Source organism: Oncorhynchus gorbuscha, linkage group LG10 (assembly GCF_021184085.1).
Source record: "Oncorhynchus gorbuscha isolate QuinsamMale2020 ecotype Even-year linkage group LG10, OgorEven_v1.0, whole genome shotgun sequence".
Taxonomy (NCBI): Eukaryota; Metazoa; Chordata; class Actinopteri; order Salmoniformes; family Salmonidae; genus Oncorhynchus; species Oncorhynchus gorbuscha.
In genome coordinates this window covers 12,638,393-12,662,926 of record NC_060182.1, presented here as the reverse complement: position 1 = coordinate 12,662,926, position 24,534 = coordinate 12,638,393, and the positions used below count along the sequence as shown (strand labels likewise).

General features: G+C 43.0%; 2 protein-coding genes across 2 annotated transcripts; one reads left to right on the top strand and one right to left on the bottom strand.

Moving 5' to 3' along the window:
* Positions 1–4,203: 4,203 nt before the first annotated feature.
* comta (catechol-O-methyltransferase a) lies at positions 4,204–11,237 on the top strand. Its single transcript, XM_046364927.1, has 6 exons — positions 4,204–4,636; positions 7,301–7,472; positions 7,677–7,794; positions 8,195–8,388; positions 8,553–8,684; positions 8,796–11,237. The coding sequence occupies exons 2-6, from the start codon at positions 7,302–7,304 to the stop codon at positions 8,973–8,975; spliced, it is 795 nt and encodes a 264-aa protein (XP_046220883.1). The 5' UTR covers positions 4,204–4,636; position 7,301; the 3' UTR covers positions 8,976–11,237.
* A 10,071-nt stretch (positions 11,238–21,308) lies between these two features.
* Positions 21,309–23,372, bottom strand: abt1 (activator of basal transcription 1). Its single transcript, XM_046364214.1, has 4 exons — positions 23,233–23,372; positions 22,644–22,962; positions 22,366–22,541; positions 21,309–22,162 (listed from the first exon to the last, which is right to left on the bottom strand). Exons 2-4 carry the CDS (start codon positions 22,924–22,926, stop codon positions 21,782–21,784), a joined length of 840 nt encoding a protein of 279 aa, XP_046220170.1. The 5' UTR covers positions 22,927–22,962; positions 23,233–23,372; the 3' UTR covers positions 21,309–21,781.
* Positions 23,373–24,534: the final 1,162 nt, after the last annotated feature.

Genomic DNA, 24,534 nt, shown 5'->3' with positions numbered 1-24,534 from the left:
CACTACAGTCCCTGGTTCGAATCCAGGCTGTATCCTAACTGGCTGTGATTGGGAGTCCCATAGGGCGGCACACAATTGGCCCAGCATCGTCCGTGTTTGGCCAGGATAGGCTGTCATTGTTCTTAACTGAATTTCCTGTTTAAATTTTAAAATTCAAATGAAAAATTAAACAATAAGGAGACTGTATACAAGGGGTACTGGTTCCAGAGTCAATGTGCAAGAGTACAAGGTAATTGAGGTAATATGTGCATGTCGGTATGGGTAAAGTGACATGGTATAGATAATAAACAGAGAGTAGCAGCAGGGTGTGTGTGTTGGAGTGTCAGTGAGGTATGTGTGTGGTTAGAGTCCATTGAGTAAACGTTGAGCCTGTGCAAGAGAGTCAGTTCAAAAAAGTATTAGAAAAAAATAAGGGTTCAATGCAAATAGTCCGGGCAGCCATTTGATGAACTGTTCAGCAGTCTTATGGCTTGGGAGTAGAAGCTGTTAAGGAGCCTTTTGGACCTAGACTTGGGGCTTCGGTACCGCTTGCCGTGCAATAGCAGAGAGAACAGTCTATTACTTCAGTGGCTGGAGTCTTTGACAATTTTTAGGGCCTTCCTCTGACACCGCCTGGTATAGAGGTCTATCCTCTATAGCGCCTTGCGGTTGGATGCCGAGCAGTTGCCATACCAAGCGGTGATGCAACTAGTCAGAATGCTCTTGATGGTGCAGGTTTAGAACTTTTTGAGGATCTGAGGTCCATTGCTAAATCTTTTCAGCCTCCAGAGGGGGAATAGCCGTTGTCATTCAATTCAATTCAATTCAAGGGCTTTATTGGCATGGGAAACATGTGTTAACATTGCCAAAGCAAGTGAGGTAGACAACATATAAAGTGAATATATAAAGTGAAAAACAACAAAAATTAACAGTAAACATTACACATACAGAAGTTTAAAAACAGTAAAGACATTACAAATGTCATATTATATATATATATATATATACAATGTACAAATAGTTAAATGACACAAGATAAAATGAATAAGCATAAATATGGGTTGTGTTTACAATGGTGTTTGTTCTTCACTGGTTGCCCTTTTCTCGTGGCAACAGGTCACAAATCTTGCTGCTGTGATGGCACACTGTGGAATTTCACCCAGTAGATATGGGAATTTTTCAAAATTGGATTTGTTTTCGAATTCTTTGTGGATCTGTGTGATCTGGGGGAAATATGTATCTCTAATATGGTCATACATTGGGCAGGAGGTTAGGAAGTGCAGCTCAGTTTCCACCACCTGTTACATGTGGATCTATTGGGGCGGTATGCAAATTGGAGTGGGTCCATGTTGTCTGGGATGAGGGTGTTGATGTAAGCCTTTCATGGCTACAGTTGTGAGTGCTACAGGGTGATAGATACAGGGCGACAGGTTCCCTTGGCATTCTTGGGCACACAGACTATGGTGGTCTGCTTTAAACAGGTATTAAAGGCTGGGTCAGGGAGATGTTGAAAATGTCAGTGAAGAAACTTACCAGCTGGTCAGCTCATGCGCTGAGTATGCATCCTGGTAATCCATCTGGCCCTGCAGCCTTGTGAATGTTAACCTGTTTAAAGGTCTTACTCGCATCGGCTCTGGATGGCATGATCACACAGTTGTCCGGAACAGCTGGTGCACATATGCATGGTTCAGTGTTGCTTGCCTCGAAGCGAGCATTTAGCTCGCTCGTCCGGAACAGCTGGTGCACATATGCATGGTTCAGTGTTGCTTACCTTGAAGCGACCATTTAGCTGGTCTGGTAGGCTCGCGTCACTGGGCAGCTCATGGCTGGGTTTCCCTTTGTAATCTGTTATAGTTTGCAAACCCTGCCACATCCGACGATCTTCAGAGCCAGTGTAGTAGGATTCGATCTTAGTCCTGTATTGACACGTTTCCTGTTTGATGGTTCATCGGAGGGCGTTGCAGGATTTTTTACAAGCATCCGGATTAGTTTCCCACTCCTTGATAGCGGCAGCTCTAACCTTTCGCTCAGTGCGGATGTTGCCTGTAATCCATGGCTCTTGGTTGGAATATGTATGTACGATCACTGTGGGGACGAAGTCATCAATACACTTATCAATGAAGCCGGAGATTGATGTGGTATATTTCTCAATGCTGTCAGATGAATCTCAAACCATATTCCAGTCTGTGCTAGCGAAACATTCCTGTAGCTTAGCATCCGCTTCATTGGACCACTTCCATATTAAGCTCGTCACTGGTACTTCCTCTTTTAGTTTTTGCTTGTAAACAGGAATTAGAAGGATAGAGTGATGGTCAAATTTGCCAATTGGAGGGCAAGGGAGAGGTTTGTCCGCATCACTGTGTGTGGAGTAAAGGTGAGAGTTTTTTCCTTCCAGTTGCACATGTGACATTCTGGTAGAAATGAGGTAAAACGGATTTCAGTTTTCTTGCATTTAAGTCCCCGGTCACTAGATTAGCATTTTCTTGTTTCCTCATGGCCTTATAATTTCAACTTCAATAGGGTAGGTATGTCCCAAGGATCCCGGATAGCACAGACCAAAAATTCTCTGGGCCAGTTTCAAACAAGTTCATACAGAAAATAAACTCCCTGACTGTACTCATTCAATCTTAAATAACCTATGATTTGAAAACAGACCTAAAAGTTAGCTTGGTAACCATGGTGACATCCAGGCAGTCACTCCTGTGTTCTTGTCCAGGCAGAAACATCCCGCAGCACTTCTCTCTAAACATGCCACAGAGACTTGACAGAACCGTAAACGTGGAAAACCCTTGACCCCAGAAGACTAGGGCTAACATACCAACCATGACTGTTGAGCTCAGCAGCCCAGTATTACTTATAATACTGGCAAGTCCTGTACTCTGCAATGGGCTGTAGTTATATAGACCACATAGCTTTATAGTTTTTGTTTATTTTTTGTTGTTGCTGAGAACTCATTCCACCTGATATATTCAGTGGACTGAACAACAGCAAAATACAGTGCTATAGATGGTTTATTAATCAGAATAATGGAATAAGGAAAAACACTGGGACGAGTAGCTAAGTAAACATGCAAATGTCAACCTGGAGTGCAGTATCATAGGATAATACATCCACTGGCCACAAGAGGTCACTGTTTAGCCTGGACTAGGCTCAGAATAAAATATCAATTTTGTGTGTGTGTGTGTGTGTGTGTGTGTGTGTGTGTGTGTGTGTGTGTGTGTGTGTGTGTGTGTGTGTGTGTGTGTGTGTGTGTGTGTGTGTGTGTGTGTGTGTGTGTGTGTGTGTGTGTGTGTGTGCGTGTGCGTGTGCGTGTGTGTGTGTGTGCGTATCAATATCACACAAGCAATAATGCTGCCTCTCTTCCTACCGATATGAGTAATGTGGCAGCTTTATGAAAAACCTGGATTTATCTCTCTATGCTGCTGATAATGACAGTATTATTATTTATTACAGGTGAAAATGCACTACAATGCAGCATATTACTTCAATAGAGATTACTATCAAGTGTAGGATGTGTTGTGCTATCATGTTTTAGAGGCAATCTCACAAAATAACAGAGTGTGTTTTTCCAGTGTGTGGGGATGTGCTAGCTGGGAGGGAGCATCTGTGTTCAAGTGTGATGGAGATTGCAGATGGCAGGTACAGAGAGAGAATGAGGCTGTGCCTCTCCACCCTCTGGCCCTCCTGGTAGAGGCCCATAAGGTCAGGCAGGGTACGGTGGTCTGCAAAACAGAATCCAGGGACACTTACATGGAACTGACATTATTGATTCTATTTGAACCATGTTTTCATATTTTATGTTTCGAGACTGTTTTTCTTTTCTTCTAATTTTGTTGTAATAATGAAGTGTTATTCAAGCTCTTTCCATTCTGGCATATCCTGAGAGTGACAAAATGCAGTCCGTACAGGGTGTAGTTCTCCTGCAGCTCTCTCTTGGTATATTTTACAGAATATGTGAATTACTGTAGAAGGGGAGGTTGGAGAGGGGGAGGGGCAGAAAGCGAGAGATAGGATAGGATGAGAGAGAGAGGAGCATGGCAAGAGGAAGAAAGAGATAGAATAGGATGACAGAGAGAGGAGCATGGCAAGAGGAAGAAAGAGAGAGATAGAATAGGATGACAGAGAGAGGAGCATGGCAAGAGGAAGAAAGAGAGAGATAGAATAGGATGACAGAGAGAGGAGCATGGCAAGAGGAAGAAAGAGAGAGATAGAATAGGATGACAGAGAGAGGAGCATGGCAAGAGGAAGAAAGAGAGAGAGGATTATTGCATGATTGGCTAAAGAGGGATTTAAAACTCTGCCCAGTTGGCTGTTGATTAGCCTTTCTCTCTTTGTGTGGGTGTGTTTTGGGGCTTATGCTATGTCACTGTGTGTGTGTGCAACTGAGCCGAGCTCTGCAGTTTGACCTAAAGCTGCACATTCCTTTCAGCTCACGTCAAATCTGCCTGGGAGAGTAATAGCGAGAGAGTACAGAGCGAGAGAAAGAGAGAGAGTGAGAGAGGAGCGTGCGAGAGAGTACAGAGCGAGAGAAAGAGAGAGAGAGAGAGTGAGAGAGGAGCGTGCCCCGTAGTGTGGTGGGGGACTTAAAGGGGAAATAGGCAACAAAGGATAAGAGGTTGTGGAGAAGCAGCTCTTAGCGTGGAGACATCAGCAGGAAGTAAGATATGGCTCTATTGGAAATTGTTTCAGAATTATGTTCAACAGTTTGTCTGTCCTTTCTTTGTTGTGTTAAATTCCATGAAAAGCCATGGTGAGATTGCTTTCTGTGTGTGTGTGTGTTGCTGTTTTGAAAATGTGAAAAATCTTAACTTGAAACTCCCCCCACCACAATACCAGTATTGTTTGTGGTGCTTTGCCATGACCTGAAATAAGAGGGCTTACTGACATCTGAGAACATGTACAATATGTTAGTGTAGAATTACTTAAATTCATATGTATATATTAAATATAGATATATTTTATATTGCATGATATTTTTTCTTGGACATTTTTGCAGAGCTAAATATCTTTACTTGGCCATGTAATGAAGCTTGAACATGCCTTCAACCTCCCCCAAAGAGGATCAAATCATCACATGCTTTATTATCCGTGTGTAAACGAATATTGTCTCAGCTGACAAATTCACCGCCTGTCTGCTACTGCTTATGCTATTGCTGCTATCTCATCTACCTGCTCAGTTCAATGTCTATTTTCAATTCCTATTTGTTTGAGTTGTGAACTAACGTGAATTCAAGGTGAAACCAACAACAAATGTCCGCATGTCATTGGATTTAGGTTCAAAGTTGGGTGGAAAACCCCCCGAAATGTCCTTATGTTGATAGATTTCTTTGTTGTTGAAATGACATGAAAACAACATTGATTCAACCCGTTTTTTGCCCAGTGGATGATAGCGTCTTTAATTCACCGTGTGAACATTCCTCAGGCACCTCTATTGTTCTTTTGAAGTGGTGGGCTCTTAAGTCCTCGCGGAAAGGAAACTCCGGTCGACAGTGTATTGCTGCCTACTAATTAGGGAGGGTTGGAAATGGGACTCATTTGTCAACATGTTGCGTTGTTGTTCTATATTGGCCAAACCCTGATATTTCCTTACACAATTTGATTTCCTTACTCGTTCGATTTTGACACATTTTAGGAAAATTAGGATTTTCTGAAACGGATGCCACAAATGCTCAAGTCTAAGGTCATCAATCCTTTAAAAATAATTTACTGAAGTGATATGAATAATCATTTTGATCACAATGTAATTTCCCTTCATTTAAATTGACTAACACCAAGAGACACTAGACTCACCAAATGACCAATGGAATCCTCACATTTATGACATACTAAAAGGGTGTGATTAGCTAATCCTTTTCTTTGTAGACCCCTCCTCAGATAATAGTTTGCCACCGGAGAGATGCTCAAGGTCCTTACATATCTTTTCTATTCAGTGATTTTTAAGGTGGTAACACTAATGACCTAAAACCGAGGGACACACCATACTAGTAAAAAAAAGTATTTTAATAGCCTTCTTTGTTTTTATTGATATATACAATATATTAAATATGTTTCCCCACTGTCTAGCCTTCAAAATAGTATATATATATATAGGCTGCCTCTCTTATAAATCCCCAAAATATGTCACCACACCTCTTCACATTACCAGTGGGACAAGCCAACCTGCTAGCCCCCAGTAGTTTTTACAGTGTATACAAATAGATGTGTTGCAGTAAAAAGGACGTACACATGTTTTAAATAACAGTTCAATTAAACCGAGAATGTATTTGTAATGTTTTTGTCATTTTAAAGTATTTCTACATGGTGTCAAAGTCAAGCATTTACCACCGCAGTTGAAGAATGACCCTATTGTCACTTTACTGTGACACGGATCTTAACCCTGGGCTTGAAGCCAGTTTTCACATAATACGTGCAGAAACAGCACATCTAGCAAAACAATTGCACCATTTCCTTCACATGCAAGGAAAGTGCTGACTGTGGTGCATTACACATTTTTCTTACTTTCCAGCAGCTCTTCCCACTGCAGTTTCATTTGAAATTGATATTTTAGTTTTATTTCATATTTAACCTTTATTTAACTAGGCAAATCAGTTAAGAACACATTTTTTTTTATTTACAATGACCGCCTATGAACAGTGGGTTAACTGCCTTATCCAGGGGCAGAACGACAGATTTTTACCTTGTCAGCTTGAGGATTCGATCTAGCAACCTTTGGGTTACTGGCCCAACACTCTAACCACTAGGCTACCTGGCATTCTGTCAAGCTGGTTGAGAGAATGCCAAGAGTGTGCAAAGCTGTCATCAAGGCAAAGGGTGGCTGTTTGAAGAATCTCAAATATAAAATAGATTTTGATTTGTTTAACACTTCTTTGGTTACTACATGATTCCATGTGTTATTTCATAGTTTTGATGTCTTCACTATTATTCTACAATGTAGAAAGTAGTCAAAATAAAGAAAAACCCTTGAATGAATAGGTATTCTAAAACTTTTGACCGGTAGTGTATGTAATGTAAAGAGTTTAATTTTACACTGGGAAATATCCAAATAAGGTTGAACAAATTCTCAAGTTGAAGTGTATGTTCACTCAACTTAAAATTCAAAGTTGAGTGAACATTTCAACTTGAGAATGTATGTTGGTTCAGCTATATTCTCAAATGTTGAGCAAACTCACAATCCTATTGCAGCTAGTTGCCTTACAATTGTAGGTTGAATCAACATATTATTATTGGGTTGTCGCTACAGAGGCCTGCTGAGGACAAACATAGGGAAACAGTACCCTAGTGTGCTCTCCAATAACGGTGTGTCTGGTCTTTTCCTCCCCAGCATGTTGCTGTCTTTCCTGGCTTTGTGCTGTGGCGGAGCAGCTGTTCTGTATGCCCTGTACTCCTGGCTGATCCCTGCAGCTGTGCAGTACAATGCATGGTGGGCCCTGCTCTGGCACGACACCATTGTAGAGAGGGCACTCAATATCCTCACCCGATCCACCCGACCCCAGGTGACCTCTCAGACTTTCACCCTTTGGAACTCATGTTTACTCAGTTACATTCACTCGTTGTTTAATGCAGAAAAGTGATAGAAGATGAAGATATTATAGCTTCTTTAAAAAAACATCTTTCCCCTGTATTAATATCAGAAGTTTCTTCTGGTCTGGTTCTTTGTTTCTTCTCACTCAAACCCTCATTCTCCCTCTGATGCCCAGCGTCTTCTGAGAGCAGTTCAGAAGAAGGCAATCAAAGGAGACCCTCAGAGTGTCATCTCTACTATCGATTACTTCTGCAGGCATTCTGAATGGGCCATGAATGTGGGAGATGAGAAAGGTATTGTACACCTTGTGTTCTGCTTTCACGTGCATTTCCTGGTTGCCTCCTCTCTCAGTGTGTTCTTACACACTCTCTTGAATGTTGACCTGTGGATTCTTCCCTCCCTCTACAAGTCTATCTTGTTTTGTGAGAGAATAGCCTTAAGACTAATCACAGCTCAGTCATGAATGTACTGTTTCTCTGGGTCAATAAGACATCTGCATGACTGCACATGCATAGAGGGGTACTTGAACACACACACGTGCCAGAAGCACATGCCACAAGTACAGGCAGTCAAATAACCGGTTACTTTTGAATATATACTGGTATGTGGTAATATGCCGTATGTTACCTCGGAAACTACACAAAGAACGGTGTAGTTATGTTAGTCACATTATTGTCCTGTCTGTGTATTTAGGGGCCATCTTGGACTCTGTGGTGTGCGAGGTTAGTCCATCCACTGCCCTGGAGCTGGGTACGTACTGTGGTTATTCCACTGTTCGTATTGCCCGCCTGCTGCCCCCTGGCACCAAGCTCATTACCCTGGAGTTCAATCCAGACTATGCCGCTGTGGCTCGTCAGATCATTGAGTATTCTGGGCTCCAGGACAAGGTGAGGGTGCTATGGACAGACGGGCTGAATTCAATAGAACACACATTGTGATCTTTATGTATGCTTAAACATTGCTCTGGTGTGTAGACTGAATTCCAAACAGGTATACAGTAGACAGAGTCAATCATATTTATGTTATTCAAACTCCCATGATGTTTTGGCAGATTTGTCTGGTGGAAGGAGCCTCGGGAGATCTAATCCCCAAGATGCAAGAGCTATTTGGGATTAAAACGTTTGATTTTGTCTTCTTGGACCACTGGAAAGACCGCTACCTGCCTGATATCAAACTTCTAGAGGTAAAAAAAACAGCTGTATATGTCTGCAATTACCCTGTACATGTACTGTATACTTTGCATGAAAATGAACAGCAGCCAATTCTTCCCTTCTTCCTTTGCATCTTTCGTCAGGAGTGTCAGCTGCTGAGGAAAGGATCCATACTGCTAGCAGACAATGTCATCTGTCCTGGAACCCCTGACTACTTGGAGTATGTCAGAAACAGCCCCCGGTACGAGAGCAAATATTTCCAATCCCACCTGGAGTACACTAAAGTGGAGGATGGCCTGGAGAAATCTGTGTTCTTGGGATAAAGACGTGACAGGCCGTGGTTCATATTCAATAACACCTACCGCACCTATGTTTATCCAGTATCTTTGTTTACTTACCTACTGCCCATGTACACACTAAGGAGTGGCACTGTGAAAACAAAACATCTATCTGAAAGGCTCTGTGCAATTGGGATCCTTGGGACATCCCTGGTCCATTGAAGTTGACATTTAAAATGGTTATGGTTAAGGTAAGTGTTAAGGTTGGGTAAGGGTTACATTTTACGGTAGGGACATCCCAAGGATCCCGGATAGCACTGACCTGTCTGTAAGGAAGGCCTACCTGCTACTTTTAGAGGACCCAGCACCATCTTGACACTACTGCGTAAATACTGCCATGTGGGTTTAATTGAAATGAGCTCTCTGTATCCTTCCGTCTGCCATAGTGGAGCACGAAAAGGAAGGGCGGGTGTATTGTCCCTTTATTTGACGTTTTAAAACTACTTAGTGTTGTGTAATAGGAGTCAAACCAAGATGAATCAAATCAGGAAGTCATCTTTATATTTCTGATGTGATTACAGTAAAATGCAGTGCTTTACATTATATTCTTTATGCTTCACATTTTGTAAAATTGTTGTATATTACATGTTAGTCATTTAGTAAACACTTATACAGAGCAACTTACAGGAGCAATTAGGGTTAAGTTCTTTGCTCAAGGGCACATCGGTCGATTTTTCACCAAGTTGGTTCCAGGATTCAAACCAGCAACCGTTTGGTTACTGGCCCAACGCTCTTAACCGCTACACTACCTGCTGCCCTATAAATTAATTGATCAACTGTAAACCTTGCTTGTCAGGCATCAATTGTTTAATCCTTGCAAGATTTGCTGAACATTCATATTTTTAATGATGGATTTTACTCAGATTATTTTGAACCCATCTTTGTAATGTTTGGAGTTGTGATGATAATGAAGATATTGAGAACAACGGACAAATGCTTCAATCCAATTAATGTCTTTATTAACATGGCAAAGGATGGGTCGTGCTCAGACGAGTACCTTGCCAAACCTACATTTGACATCTCTCTAACTTAAACAACATGTACATCCTAAGATCATTACCAAATTTATCATTACAAAAACATTGGGTCAATTACAGTGCCTTCAAAAAGTACTCATACCGTTTGACTTATTTCCACATGTTGTTGTGTTACAGCCTGAATTCAAAATCAATAAAATGGATTGTTTTTCTCACCCATCCACACACAAAAGTTCATAATAACAAAATGAAAACATGTTTTTAGAAATGCTTGCAAATGTATTGAAAGTTAAATACACAAATATCTCATTTATATAAGTATTCACACCCCTGAGTCAATACTTTGTAGAAGCACCTTTGGCAGCGATTACAGCTGTGAGTCTTTCTGGGTAAGTCTCTAAGAGCGTTCCACACCTGGACATTTTCCTAGTATTCTTTACAGAATTCTTCAAGCGCTGTTAATCATTGCTAGACAACTATTTTCAGGTCTTGCCAGAGATTTTCAAGTAGATTTAAGTCAAAACTGTAACTCGGCCATTCAGGAACATTCACTGTCTTCTTGGTAAGCAACTCCAGTGTGGATCTGGTTTTATGTTTTAGATTATTGTCCTGCTGGAAGGTGAATTCATCTCCCGGTATCTGGTGGAAAGCAGACTGAACCACGTTTTTCTCTAGTGTAAAAACTGATCTGAGTTGTGTTGGTAAAAGGACTGTATCTTGCTGTAACTGTTGGTTTGAGTTAGGGCGTGGTGCAGTTCCCATTAGAGATTGTGGTTTATTATTTCAGTTAAATTGGTGAAGATAATGATGACAGATGGTAAGGATGTAAGGATGGGATGGTTACTTGGTCATAAGCATCCAAATACACAAAGGAAAGGGTTACAAGAGAAAAGGTGTCTTGTAGCAAACCACTTACAAACAGAAATGGTAAGATCTGCCACACTGATTAGTGACAGGTGTGAGAATTTAAAGGTTGTGAAGGAGCTGGAGTCCCTCCTCTGCTGGAGGGGGATTGGACAGGGGGATGGTGGTTGGTGATAGGGTGAGGGGACTGTCGGTCAGGGTAGGGGCAATTAGACCACATCTAGGGTTTTGCCTGTGCTTAGCTCCATTCCATTTATTTTTTTATCCTGAAAAACTCACCGGTCCTTAATGATTACAAGCATACCCATAACATGATGCAGCCACCACTGTGTTGAGAATATGTAGAGTGATACTCAGTAATGTGTTGTATTTTCCCCAAATTAAAGACTTACTGCCTTGTCTCTTTTATTCTGTACTGGCTTCCTTCTTTTCTACAATGTTGTTGATCCATCCTCAGTTTTCTCCTATCAGAGCCATTAAACTCTGGAACTGTTTTAAAGTCACCATGGGACTCATGATGAAAACCCTGAGCAGTTTCCTTCCTCTCCAGCAACTGAGTTAGGAACAACTTTGTAGTTACTGTGTGTATTGATACACTATCCAAAGTGTAATTAATAACTTCATCATGCTCAAAGGGATGTTCAATATCTGCTTTTTTACATTTTTACCCATATACCAATATATGCCCTTTGTGGGGCATTGGAAAACCTCCCTGGTCTTTGTGGTTGAATCTGTGTTTTAAATTCACTGCTCGACTGAGGGACCTTGCAATTATCTGTATGTGTGAGGTGCAGAGATGAGGTAGTCCTTCAGAAATCATGGTAAACACTATTATTGCACACAAAGTAAGTCCATGAAACCTTACTTGTTAAGCAAATTTGTACTCATTAACTTATTTAGGCTTCGAAAACGTTCATATACTGACTATCTCTGAACTCACCTAGATAATACAGTGGTACCAATACATGGTTTCAACATCTTCAGATGCCAATGGTGGAGGTGTTGCCGTTTATGTTTAGAATCATATTCCTGTAGGGATTGGAGAGGATCTCATGTCAAATGCTGTTTAAGTCACATGGCTACAGGTTCAGCTGCCTCACCTAAAGCCCATTCTTGTGGGAAGCTTATATAGACCACCAAGTACCAACAGTTAGTATCTGGATAATATGTGTGAAATGCTTGATAATGTACAGTATGTGATATCAACAGAGAGGTATATTTTCTCGGTTACCTAAATAGACTGGCTTTCATTAAGCTGCCCACTCAAGAAAAAGCTTCAAACTGTAACCAGTGCCTGCAACCTGGTTCAGGTTATTAGTCAACCTGCCAGGGTATTTACAAACAGCACAGGAATTAAATGATCAACATGTATTGATCACATCTTTACTAATGCTGCAGAAATCTGCTTTAAAGCAGTATCCAAATCCATCGGATCTAGTGATCATAATATAGTAGCCATATCTGGGAAAACCACAGTTTCAGCACGCTTATAGGGAAGGGCATTCATCATGTACGGCACTTACACAAATGACTGATGATTGGCTGAGAGAAATTGATAAAACAGTTGTGGTGGCTGTTTTGTTAGACTTCAGTGCGACTTTTGACATTATCGATCATAATCTGCTGCTGGAAAAACATGTGTTATGGCTTTACACCCACTGCTATATTGTGGATTGAGAACACAGAACACAGAGGGTGTTATTTAATGTAAGCCTCTCCAATATAAACCAGTTAGAGTCAGGCATTCCCCAGGCCAGCTGTCTATGACCCTTACTTTTCTTTACTAATGACCCTGCCACTGGCTCTGAGTAAAGCCTGTGTGTCTATGTATGCTTTTTTAAAATATTGTTTATGCAACCTTTATTTAACTAGGCAAGTCAGTTAAGAACAAATTCTTATTTACAATGATGGCCTACACCGACCAAACCCGGATGACGCTGGGCCAATTGTGCGCTGCCCTATGGGACTCCCAATCACAGCCGATTGTGATACAGCCTGAATGCTGATGACTCAACATTATACACATCAGCTACCGCACTTAACAAAGAGCTGCAATCAGTTTTAGAATGGGTGATAAGAAATAAGATAGTCCTAAATATTTCTAAAACTAAAAGCATTGAGTTTGGGACAAACCATTCACTAAACCTCCTCTAAATCCTGTAATGAATAATGTGGTAATTGAGCAAGTTGAGGAAACGAAACTGCTTGGAGTAACCCTGGATTGTAAACTATCATGGTCAAAACATATTGATGCAACAGTAGCTAAGATGGGGAGAGGTCTGTCCATAATAAAGCACTGCTCTGCCATCTTAACAATTTTATTAACAAGGCAGGTCCTACAGCCTTGGCTACTGTCCAGTCGTGTGGTCAGGTGTCACAAAGAGGGACTTAGGAAAATTAAAATTGGCCCAGAACAGGGCAGGACAGCTACATGGAGTGCTAACATTAATAAGACGCATCTCAATCTCTTCTCCCAAAGTAGAGGAGAGATTGACTTCATCAACCCTTGTTTTGTGAGAAGTATTGAAATGTTGAATGCATCTGTTTAAACTACTAGCACACAGCTCAGACACCCATGCATACCCCACAAGACCACCAATGGACTCTTCACAGTCCCCAAGTCCAGAACAGACTATGGGTGGCACACAGTACTAGATAGAGCCATGACTACTTGGAACTCTATTCCACATCAAGTAACTCATGCAAGCAGTAACATCAGATTTAAATAAATCAAGTATTTAAAAAATACACTTTATGGAACAGGGCAGACTGTGAAAAGACACACACAGAAACTCGTTTTTCAACCACTCCACAAATTTCTTGTAAACAAACTATAGTTTTGGCATGTTGGTTAGGACATCTACTTTGTGCATGACACAAGTAAAATTTTCCAACAATTGTTTACAGACAGATTATTTCACTTATATTTCACTGTATCACAATTCCAGTGGGTCAGAGTTTACATTCACTAAGTTGACTGTGCCTTTAAACAGCTTGGAAAATTCCAGAAAATGATGTCATGGCTTTCGAAGCTTCTGATAGGCTAATTTACATAATTTGAGTCAATTGAAGGTGTGCCTGTGGATGTATTTCAAGGCCTACCTTCAAACTCAGTGCCTCTTTGCTTGACATCATGGGAAAATCAAAAGAAATCAGCCAAGACCTCAGAGAAGAAATTGTAGACCTCCACAAGTCTGGTTCATCTTTGGGAGTAATTTCCAAATGCCTGAAGGTGCCATGTTCATCTGTACAAACAATAGTACCCAACTATAATCACTATGGGACCACGCAGCCGTCATACCACTCAGGAAGGAGATGTGTTCTGTCTCCGAGAGATGAACGTACTTTGATGTGAAAAGTGCAAATCAATCCCAGAACAACAGCAAAGGACCTTGTGAAGATGCTGGAGGAAACAGGAAAAAAGTATCTATATCCAGAGTAAAACGAGTCCTATATCGACATAACCTGAAAGGCCGCTCAGCAAGAAAGAAGCAAGAAAAAAGCCACTGCTCCAAAACCGCCATTAAAAAAACAGCCAGACTATGATTTGCAACTGCACATGTACTTTTTGGAGAAATGTCCTCTGGCCAGTATTTACATTTACATTTACATTTAAGTCATTTAGCAGACGCTCTTATCCAGAGCGACTTACAAATTGGTGCATTCACCTTATGACATCCAATGGAACAGTCACTTTACAATAGTGCATCTAAATCTTAAGGGGGGTGAGAGGGATTACTTATCCTATCCTAGGTATTCCTTAAAGAGGTGGGGTTTCAGGTGTCTCCGGAAGGTGGTGATTGACTCCGCTGTCCTGGCGTCGTGAGGGAGTTTGTTCCACCATTGGGGGGCCAGAGCAGCGAACAGTTTTGACTGGGCTGAGCGGGAGCTGTACTTCCTCAGTGGTAGGGAGGCGAGCAGGCCAGAGGTGGATGAACGCAGTGCCCTTGTTTGGGTGTAGGGCCTGATCAGAGCCTGGAGGTACTGAGGTGCCGTTCCGCTCACAACTCCGTAGGCAAGCACCATGGTCTTGTAGCGGATGCGAGCTTCAAGTGGAAGCCAGTGGAGAGAACGGAGGAGCGGGGTGACGTGAGAGAACTTGGGAAGGTTGAACACCAGACGGGCTGCGGCGTTCTGGATGAGTTGAAGGGGTTTAATGGCACAGGCAGGGAGCCCAGCCAACAGCGAGTTGCAGTAATCCAGACGGGAGATGACAAGTGCCTGGATTAGGACCTGCGCCGCTTCCTGTGTGAGGCAGGGTCGTACTCTGCGGATGTTGTAGAGCATGAACCTACAGGAACGGGCCACCGCCTTGATGTTGGTTGAGAACGACAGGGTGTTGTCCAGGATCACGCCAAGGTTCTTGGCGCTCTGGGAGGAGGACACAATGGAGTTGTCAACCGTGATGGCGAGATCATGGAACGGGCAGTCCTTCCCCGGGAGGAAGAGCAGCTCCGTCTTGCCGAGGTTCAGCTTGAGGTGGTGATCCGTCATCCACACTGATATGTCTGCCAGACATGCAGAGATGCGATTCGCCACCTGGTCATCAGAAGGGGGAAAGGAGAAGATTAATTGTGTGTCGTCTGCATAGCAATGATAGGAGAGACCATGTGAGGTTATGACAGAGCCAAGTGACTTGGTGTATAGCGAGAATAGGAGAGGGCCAAGAACAGAGCCCTGGGGGACACCAGTGGTGAGAGCGCGTGGTGAGGAGACAGATTCTCGCCACGCCATCTGGTAGGAGCGACCTGTCAGGTAGGACGCAATCCAAGCGTGGGCCGCGCCGGAGATGCCAAACTCGGAGAGGGTGGAGAGGAGGATCTGATGGTTCACAGTATCGAAGGCAGCCGATAGATCTAGAAGGATGAGAGCAGAGGAGAGAGAGTTAGCTTTAGCAGTGCGGAGCACCTCCGTGATACAGAGGAGAGCAGTCTCAGTTGAATGACTAGTCTTGAAACCTGACTGATTTGGATCAAGAAGGTCATTCAGAGAGTGAGATAGCGGGAGAGCTGGCCAAGGACGGCACGTTCAAGAGTTTTGGAGAGAAAAGAAAGAAGGGATACTGGTCTGTAATTGTTGACATCGGAGGGATCGAGTGTAGGTTTTTTCAGAAGGGGTGCAACTCTCGCTCTCTTGAAGACGGAAGGGACGTAGCCAGCGGTCAGGGATGAGTTGATGAGCGAGGTGAGGTAAGGGAGAAGGTCTCCGGAAATGGTCTGGAGAAGAGAGGAGGGGATAGGGTCAAGCGGGCAGGTTGTTGGGCGGCCGGCCGTCACAAGACGCGAGATTTCATCTGGAGAGAGAGGGAGAAAAGGTCAGAGCACAGGGTAGGGCAGTGTGAGCAGAACCAGCGGTGTCGTTTGACTTAGCAAACGAGGATCGGATGTCGTCGACCTTCTTTTCAAAATGGTTGACGAAGTCATCTGCAGAGAGGGAGGAGGGGGGAGGGGGAGGAGGATTCAGGAGGGAGGAGAAGGTGGCAGAGAGCTTCCTAGGGTTAGAGGCAGATGCTTGGAATTTAGCGTGGTAGAAAGTGGCTTTAGCAGCAGAGACAGAGGAGGAAAATGTAGAGAGGAGGGAGTGAAAGGATGCCAGGTCCGCAGGGAGGCGAGTTTTCCTCCATTTCCGCTCGGCTGTCCGGAGCCCTGTTCTGTGAGCTCGCAATGAGTCATCGAGCCACGGAGCGGGAGGGGAGGACCGAGCCGGCCTGGAGGATAGGGGACATAGAGAGTCAAAGGATGCAGAGACGGAGGAGAGGAGGGTTGAGGAGGCAGAATCAGGAGATAGGTTGGAGAAGGTTTGAGCGGAGGGAAGAGATGATAGGATGGAAGAGGAGAGAGTAGCGGGGGAGAGAGAGCGAAGGTTGGGACGGTGCGATACCATCCGAGTAGGGGCAGTGTGGGAGGTGTTGGATGAGAGCGAGAGGGAAAAGGATATAAGGTAGTGGTCGGAGACTTGGAGGGGAGTTGCAATGAGGTTAGTGGAAGAACAGCATCTAGTAAAGATGAGGTCGAGCGTATTGCCTGTCTTGTGAGTAGGGGGGGAAGGTGAGAGGGTGAGGTCAAAAGAAGAGAGGAGTGGAAAGAAGGAGGCAGAGAGGAATGAGTCAAAGGTAGACGTGGGGAGGTTAAAGTCGCCCAGAACTCTGAGAGGTGAGCCGTCCTCAGGAAAGGAGCTTATCAAGGCATCAAGCTCATTGATGAACTCTCAGAGGGAACCTGGAGGGCGATAAATGATAAGGATGTTAAGCTTGAAAGGGCTGGTAACTGTGACAGCATGGAATTCAAAGGAGGCGATAGACAGATGGGTAAGGGGAGAAAGAGAGAATGACCACTTGGGAGAGATGAGTATCCCGGTGGCACCACCCCGCTGACCAGAAGCTCTCGGGTGTGCGAGAACACGTGGGCGGACGAAGTGAGAGCAGTAGGAGTAGCAGTGTTGTCTGTGGTGATCCATGTTTCCGTCAGTGCCAAGAAGTCAAGGGACTGGAGGGAGGCATAGGCTGAGATGAACTCTGCCTTGTTGACCGCAGATCGGCAGTTCCAGAGGCTACCGGAGACCTGGAACTCCACGTGGGTCGTGCGCGCTGGGACCACCAGATTAGGGTGGCCGCGGCCACGCGGTGTGAAGCGTTTGTATGGTCTGTGCAGAGAGGAGAGAACAGGGATAGACAGACACATAGTTGACAGGCTACAGAAGAGGCTACGCTAATGCAAAGGAGATTGGAATGACAAGTGGACTACACGTCTCGAATGTTCAGAAAGTTAAGCTTACGTAGCAAGAATCTTATTGACTAAAATGATTAAAATGATACAGTACTGCTGAAGTAGGCTAGCTGGCAGTGGGTGCGTTGTTGACACTACACTAATCAAGTCGTTCCGTTGAGTGTAATAGTTTCTGCAGTGCTGCTATTCGGGGGCTAGCTGGCTAGCTAGTAGTGTTGTTTACGTTACGTTGCGTTAAAAGAACGACAATAGCTGGCTAGCTAACCTAGAAAATCGCTCTAGACTACACAATTATCTTTGACAATTATCTTATTTATGCTGCAGTAGTTTGTGTCGGGGGGGGCTAGGGTCAGTTTGTTGTATCTGGAATACTTGTCCTGTCCTATCCGGTGTTCTGTGTGAATTAAAGTATGCTCTCTTTAATTTTCTGTTTTTCTTTCTCTCTCTCGGAGGACCTGAGCCCTCCGACCATGCCTCAGGACTACCTGACATGATGACTCCTTGCTGTCACCAGTCCACCTGGCCATACTGCTGCTTCAGTTTCAACTGTTCTGCCTGTGATTATTATTATTTGACCATGCTGGTCATTTATGAACATTTAAACATCTTGGCCATGTTCTGTTGTAATCTCCACCCGGCACAGCCAGAAGAGGACTGGCCACCCCTCATAGCCTGGTTCCTCTCTAGGTTTCTTCCTAGGGTTTTGCCTTTCTAGGGAGTTTTTCCTAGCCACTGTGCTTCTACACCTGCATTGCTTGCTGTTTTGGGGTTTTAGGCTGGGTTTCTGTACAGCACTTTGAGATATCAGCTGATGTATGAAGGGCTATATAAATACATTTGATTTGATTTGGTCTGATGAAACAAAAACAGAACTGTTTGGCCATAATGACCATCGTTATGTTTGGAGGAAAACGGGGGAAGCTTGCAAGCCGACGAACACCATCCCAACAGTGAAGCATGGGGGTGGCAGCATCATGTTGTGGGGGTGCTTTGCTGCAGGAATAGATGGCATCATGAGGTAGAAAAAATTGTGGCTATATTGAAGCAACATCTCAATACATCAGTTAGGAAGTTAAAGCTTGGTTGCAATTGGGTCTTCTAAATGGACAATGACCCCAAGCATACTTCCAAAGTTGTGTCAAAATGTCTTAAGGACAATAAAGTCAAGGTATTGGAGTGGCCATCACAAAGCCCTGACCTCAATCCTATAGAGAAAATGGACCCAACTTACTGTGGGAAGCTTGTGGAAGGTTAACTGACACGTTTGACCCAAGTTAAACAATTTAAAGGCAAATAAAGTGGTGATCCTAACTGACAGGAAATTTTACTAGGATTACATGTCAGGAATGGTGAAAAACTGAGTTTAAATGTATTTGGCAAGGTGTATGTAAACTTCTGACTTAAACTGTATATACTGAACGAAAATATATAAATGCAACATGTAAAGTTTTAGTTTCATGAGCTAAAATAAAAGATCCCAGGAATGTTTATAATGAATTCATATAAATTGATTGATTTCCTTTTATGAACTGTATCTCAAATAAATAGTTGAAATTGTTGCATGTTGCGTTGATATTTTGTTCAGTTTACAGTCGTGGCCAAAAGTTTTAAGGATGACACAAATATACATTTTCAAAAAGTCTTCTGCCTCAGTTTGTATGATGGCAATTTGCATATACTCCAGAATGTTATGAAGAGTGATCAGATGAATTACAATTATTTGCAAAGTCCCTCTTTGCCATGCAAAGGAACTGAATCCCCAAAAAACATTTCCACTGCATTTCAGCCCTGCCACAAAAGGACCAGCTGAGATGTCAGTGATTCTCTCGTTAACACAGGTGTGAGTGTGGACGAGGACAAGACTGGAGATCACTCTGTCATACTGATTGAGTTCAAAATAACAGACTGGAAGCTTCAAAAGGAGGGTGGTGCTTGGAATCATTGTTCTTCCTCTGTCAACCATGGTTACCTGCAAGGAAACATGTGCCGTCATTACTTTGCACAAAAAGGCTTCACAGGCAATGATATTGCTGCCAGTAAGATTGCACCTAAATCAACAATTTATTGGATCATCAAGAACTTCAAGGAGAGCGGTTCAATTGTTGTGAAGAAGTCTTCAGGGCGCCCAAGAAAGTCCAGCAAGCACCAGGACCATCTCCTAATGTTGATTCAGATGCGGGATCAGGGCACCACCAGTACAGAGCCTGCTCAGGAATGGCAGCAGGCAGGTGTGAGTGCGTCTGCACGCACAATGAGGCGAAGACTTTTGGAGGATGGCCTGGTGTCAAGGGCAGCAAATAAGCCACTTCTCTCCAGGAAAAACATCAGGGACAGACTGATATTCTGCAAAAGGTACAAGGATTGGACTGCTGAGGACTGGGGTAAAGTCATTTTCTCTGATGAATCCCCTTTCCGATTGTTTGGGGCATCTAGAAAAAAGCTTGTCCGGAGAAGACAAGGTGAGCGCTACCATCAGTCCTGTGTCATGCCAACAGTAAAGCATCCTGAGACCATTCGTGTGTGGGGTTGCTTCTCAGCCAAGGAAGTGGGCTCACTCACAATTTTGCCTTAGAACACAGCCATGAATAAAGAATGGTACCAACACATCCTCCGAGAGCAACTTCTCCCAACCATCCAGAAACAGTTTGGTGACGAACAATGCCTTTTCCAGCATGATGGAGCACCTTGCCATAAGGCAAAAGTGATAACTAAGTGGCTCAGGGAACAAAACCTCAATATTTTGGGTCCATGGTCAGGAACCTCCCCAGACCTTAATCCTATTGAGAATTTGTGGTCAATCATCAAGAGGCAGGTAGACAAGAAAAACCCACAAATTCCGACAAACTCCAATCATTGATTATGCAAGAATGGGCTGCTACCAGTCAGGATGTGGCCCAGAAGTTAATTGACAGCATGCCAGGGTGGGTTGCAGGGGTCTTGAAAAAGAAGGGTTAACACTGAAAATATTGACTCTTCGCATCAACTTCATGTAATTGTCAATAAAAGCCTTTAACACTTATGAAATGCTTGTAATTATACTTCAGTATTCCATAGTAACATCTGACAAAAATATCTTGACACTGAGGCAGCACTTTGTGAAAATTAATATTTGTGTCATTCTCAAAACTTTTGGCCACGACTGTAGTTGAAACAAATCAGTAATGAGTGATTTTGATCCTGATTTGGTATTTTTCTGTCCTTGACCAAATGATCTGTTCTTGTTAATATTACCAGGAGTCTGAAAGTATTGAAATACATATTGTATACTGAACAAAACCATAAAATGCAACTTGCAACAATTCCAAAGATTTTACTGAGTTACAGTTCATATTAAGGAAATAAGTCAATTGAAAAATTCAATAGGCCCTAATCTATGATTTTCATTTGACTGGGCAGGGGTGTAGCCATGGGGAGCCAGGCCCAGCCAAACAACATTCGAGTTAGCTTATGGTAGAGAAATGAACAATAAATGATCTGGCAACATCTGTGGTGGACATTCCTGCAGTCAGCATGCCAATTGCACGCTCCCTCAAAACTTGAGACATCTGTAGCATTGTGTTGTGTTGCAAAACAGTATATTTTAAAGTGGCCTTTTATTGTCCCCAGCATAAGGTGCACCTGTGTAATGATCATGCTGTTTATTCAGCTTCTTGATATGCCAAACCTGTCAGGTGGATGGATTATCTTGGCAGAAATGTTCACTGACAGGGATGTAAACAAATTTGTGCACAAAATTTGAGAAAAAAACTTTGTGTGTATGGCAAATCTCAGATGTTTTATTTCAGCTCATGAAACCAACACTTCACATGTTGCGTTTATATTTTTGTTCAGCATATATCATCAATGTATGGTTGGTGTTTATCTTAACAATAATTAAATGAAATAATTAGAGGTATTTCCATTTAATGTTTCCAAATAGCACATACAGTATAAGCAGGTGTTTTCCATGGCGCTGAACATTATTGTTACCGCATCATAGCTTATAGTTTACAATACATTAAACCAAAAAGAGGATCTGTCCAAGTCTCTCCTACATTTATAATCAAATTATACTGATGGAGAAAACCCTATTTTTCCCCTCAAGTCTGTGTGTCTGGACAGAGCCCATCCTCTCAGTGTCGCTCACAACACCAGCAAGTGTCAGGGGCAAAAGTTTGCTCTAATTGTGATACTGAAAGAGACCAGTTCTGGGATACTGTGTTTGACCAGAACTGCCGGACTAGGTTCAGTCCCTGGCTTTGCTGCTGTTGAAGATCTTGGCCAGCAGAGAAACGTTGGACTGGGACTTCTGTTGTATGTCCCTGGCCTTGTCCTGGGCCTTCAGCAGGTTCTTCTTGGACATGGTCTGTTTACGCAGGCGACTCATCTGGATCTCATCCTCTGTACATCGCTGGGTGAAGTTCCAAGTCTTCTCCTCTATCTTCTCGCCCTTCCTCTCCCTCTTCTTCCTCAGTTTGTCCATGTTCTGGCTCTTCTCCACATTGGCCAGGTAGAAGTTGGTCTCTCGTTTGGCCTGAGAGATCTCAGTTCTGAGGCGCTGCTGGAGCACAGTCATCTCATAGGCCAGTCGCTCACTCAGGTGACACCACTGGAACCTGTGGAGGTACTGAACAATAACATTGACAATTAAAAGTCAGAATAATTATTTAGACCGTTAAAATTTAAACAAAATCAAATGTTGGTATTAAGGTTTCTATTAATAAGGAATGTGAGGCATGTGGGTTATGACAGTGCTTTAAACTTCCAAAGTTAAATGTAGTCACACTAAAAATGTCCACACAGAGATCATTGAAGAGACAATTGAGATACCTTGATGTTCCAGAGGTCACTGACAAAGCGGCTCCTTTTCCGGGCGCCCATCGGTGTGTTGTGGAGGCTTGCTGCCACTCTCTTGGCCACTCTCTTGTCCCTGAACTCCACCCAGCCCTCAGTGAAACTGCATGCCTTGGTGCCAGCTTTCTTTTTCTTCCTCTTCACAGACCGGTCTGAGGACAACAGGTATCATTGTAATAATTGAGACAAAACACAGAAATCCCGTCAGAGTGTGACAGGGTTGATTTTAACATGCAGAGTGAGTGCAGTCTTACCTTCAGGCTGTAGGAATATCCTTCCAATCTCCCCATACAGACTCAGCATGCTGCGCATATTCTTGGGTCTCAGTCTTGGTGGTATATGACCTAAATACACTATTCCTGGCAGACACGTCTTGCCTGCTGGCACCTTTTTCTCTTTGGGATCACCTTCAGCCTCTACTTTAAGTTCCTCATCATTTAGTTCTTCATCGTCATTCTCAATCTTGGGCATTTCTCCAGATTCTTCATCATCATCATCAGCCATATCCTCATTCACTTTATTCTCCTCGATGTTCATCCTCTCCACCTCACGTATCCAGACAGATCAGATGGCCTAGATTTATGTTGACAAATGGATTCAGGACAATTTTATTATCACGTGGTCCGTTTACAGAGATATGTAGCAACAAAAAAAAAACATAGCAGCTAGCTAGCCGTTAGCCTGACACTTGGTGATCCCAACATAGAGGCTAACTAGCCGTATGATAGGCACTACTCGCTGACACTGGGTAACGTTAGCTAGCTAAGTGGCTATCATGTGGGTTAATCCCGCTTTGCACAAGCGTCTCTTACATTTACGTCAAAGTTGTTGATTTCAACTTACCGTGCAGCTTCGCGTCGACGTTCCAATACGAAAATCAATAAATTAATAAGTAAATAACAATACGCTTTTCAAAGTAGAAGCTACCTAGGAACACAACGCAAATGAATGTGGATTACTCGTGCGCAGGAAGTGTGATGACGTATAGCAGAAAGAAAATCAATACTTCCGGTGCATTACACTTTTAGAACAAAAGGTGGCAACATTACACTGAGAATGAATTTAGAACGCATGTTGGGTCTCACTTCATGCACCCGCTGTGATGATGACGCTCAAAGTGATGACAGTACTGCCCTACAATGCAAAAAGTAACTGCTCATAGCGTGGAACTGAGAAAAAATGGCTTTTATTTGCCTTGGTTTCACAGTAACTTTAAGCAGTTACTGCTAACCTTGACCCCCATTTTCTCCAAAACACAGTACAATAGAAGCAGGATACTTGTCCACATAATTAAGCATGTATTTAATAAAGCAAAAATGACATTAACTCATTTTAGATTCAAATGAGCAGTTATTGCCTTTTTGCTTGGTAGGGCAGAGTGGTATACAACTTGATCTTGAACAACGTGATACTTGTTACAACAACGTCTACTATAGCCATGTAAAACTTTACACATTTTTTTATCCTATCACCTTTTTAGGCAACTTGATCTGGGACTTCAGTCGCTATAACATGCAAGGTTGATGTCTTCTTCACTGGGGCCAGTCTCAAAGCTAGAGCGAAATAGTGCACTGTCTGCAGAACTTGCAGTCTACAGTCTAGGTTGCAGATGGAAGCCTCAGGAGAAGACTACATTTGAGACATGACGTAAAGAAATGTTCACAGGGAGACATGTCTCATAGCCCAGACCACCCTCTCCCATCCTCTCTGGTGTTCTTTCTTGCAGGGCTGCACTGGTGCTTTAATATGCATGGCCATGTGACTGTTGCATGTGTGTCCCTGCATTATTAAACAGGATGACTTGGGCTTACTAAGTGCTGCTCTGCAACCCTGTCAGTGGTCTGTCTATCTTTAAATATAACCATGAACACTAAATCTGCATTCTCCAGGGAGGAAGGAGAGATGGCAAGTTTCATATTGAATGCTGTTACATAAAGATGGAAGATGGAAGCGTTGAATTAGATTCTCTGTTTTCTCCCCTTCTTTAATGAGTTTCTCACCCTTTGTTAAATGTAAATGTAAATGTTCCTTAGTTGAGTTGCCTCTGGGAACAACAACATCAGTCAAGTAGATTGTGGGATTGCTACTTAGGCCTATATATTGTCACATAACGTTTGCTGTTGTTCTGCTGGTAAGTGTATCAAC

Excerpts from the sequence above, each read along its gene's own strand:
- comta (XM_046364927.1), top strand. The coding sequence starts at position 7,302 with ATGTTGCTGTCTTTCCTGGCTTTGTGCTGTGGCGGAGCAGCTGTTCTG. Across the intron at positions 7,473-7,676 it reads CCCGATCCACCCGACCCCAG|CGTCTTCTGAGAGCAGTTCA; the intron begins GTGACCTCTCAG and ends TCTGATGCCCAG. Across the intron at positions 7,795-8,194 it reads GAATGTGGGAGATGAGAAAG|GGGCCATCTTGGACTCTGTG; the intron begins GTATTGTACACC and ends CTGTGTATTTAG.
- abt1 (XM_046364214.1), bottom strand. The coding sequence starts at position 22,926 with ATGAACATCGAGGAGAATAAAGTGAATGAGGATATGGCTGATGATGAT. Across the intron at positions 22,542-22,643 it reads GATATTCCTACAGCCTGAAG|ACCGGTCTGTGAAGAGGAAG; the intron begins GTAAGACTGCAC and ends TGTTGTCCTCAG. Across the intron at positions 22,163-22,365 it reads GTGACCTCTGGAACATCAAG|TACCTCCACAGGTTCCAGTG; the intron begins GTATCTCAATTG and ends GTTATTGTTCAG.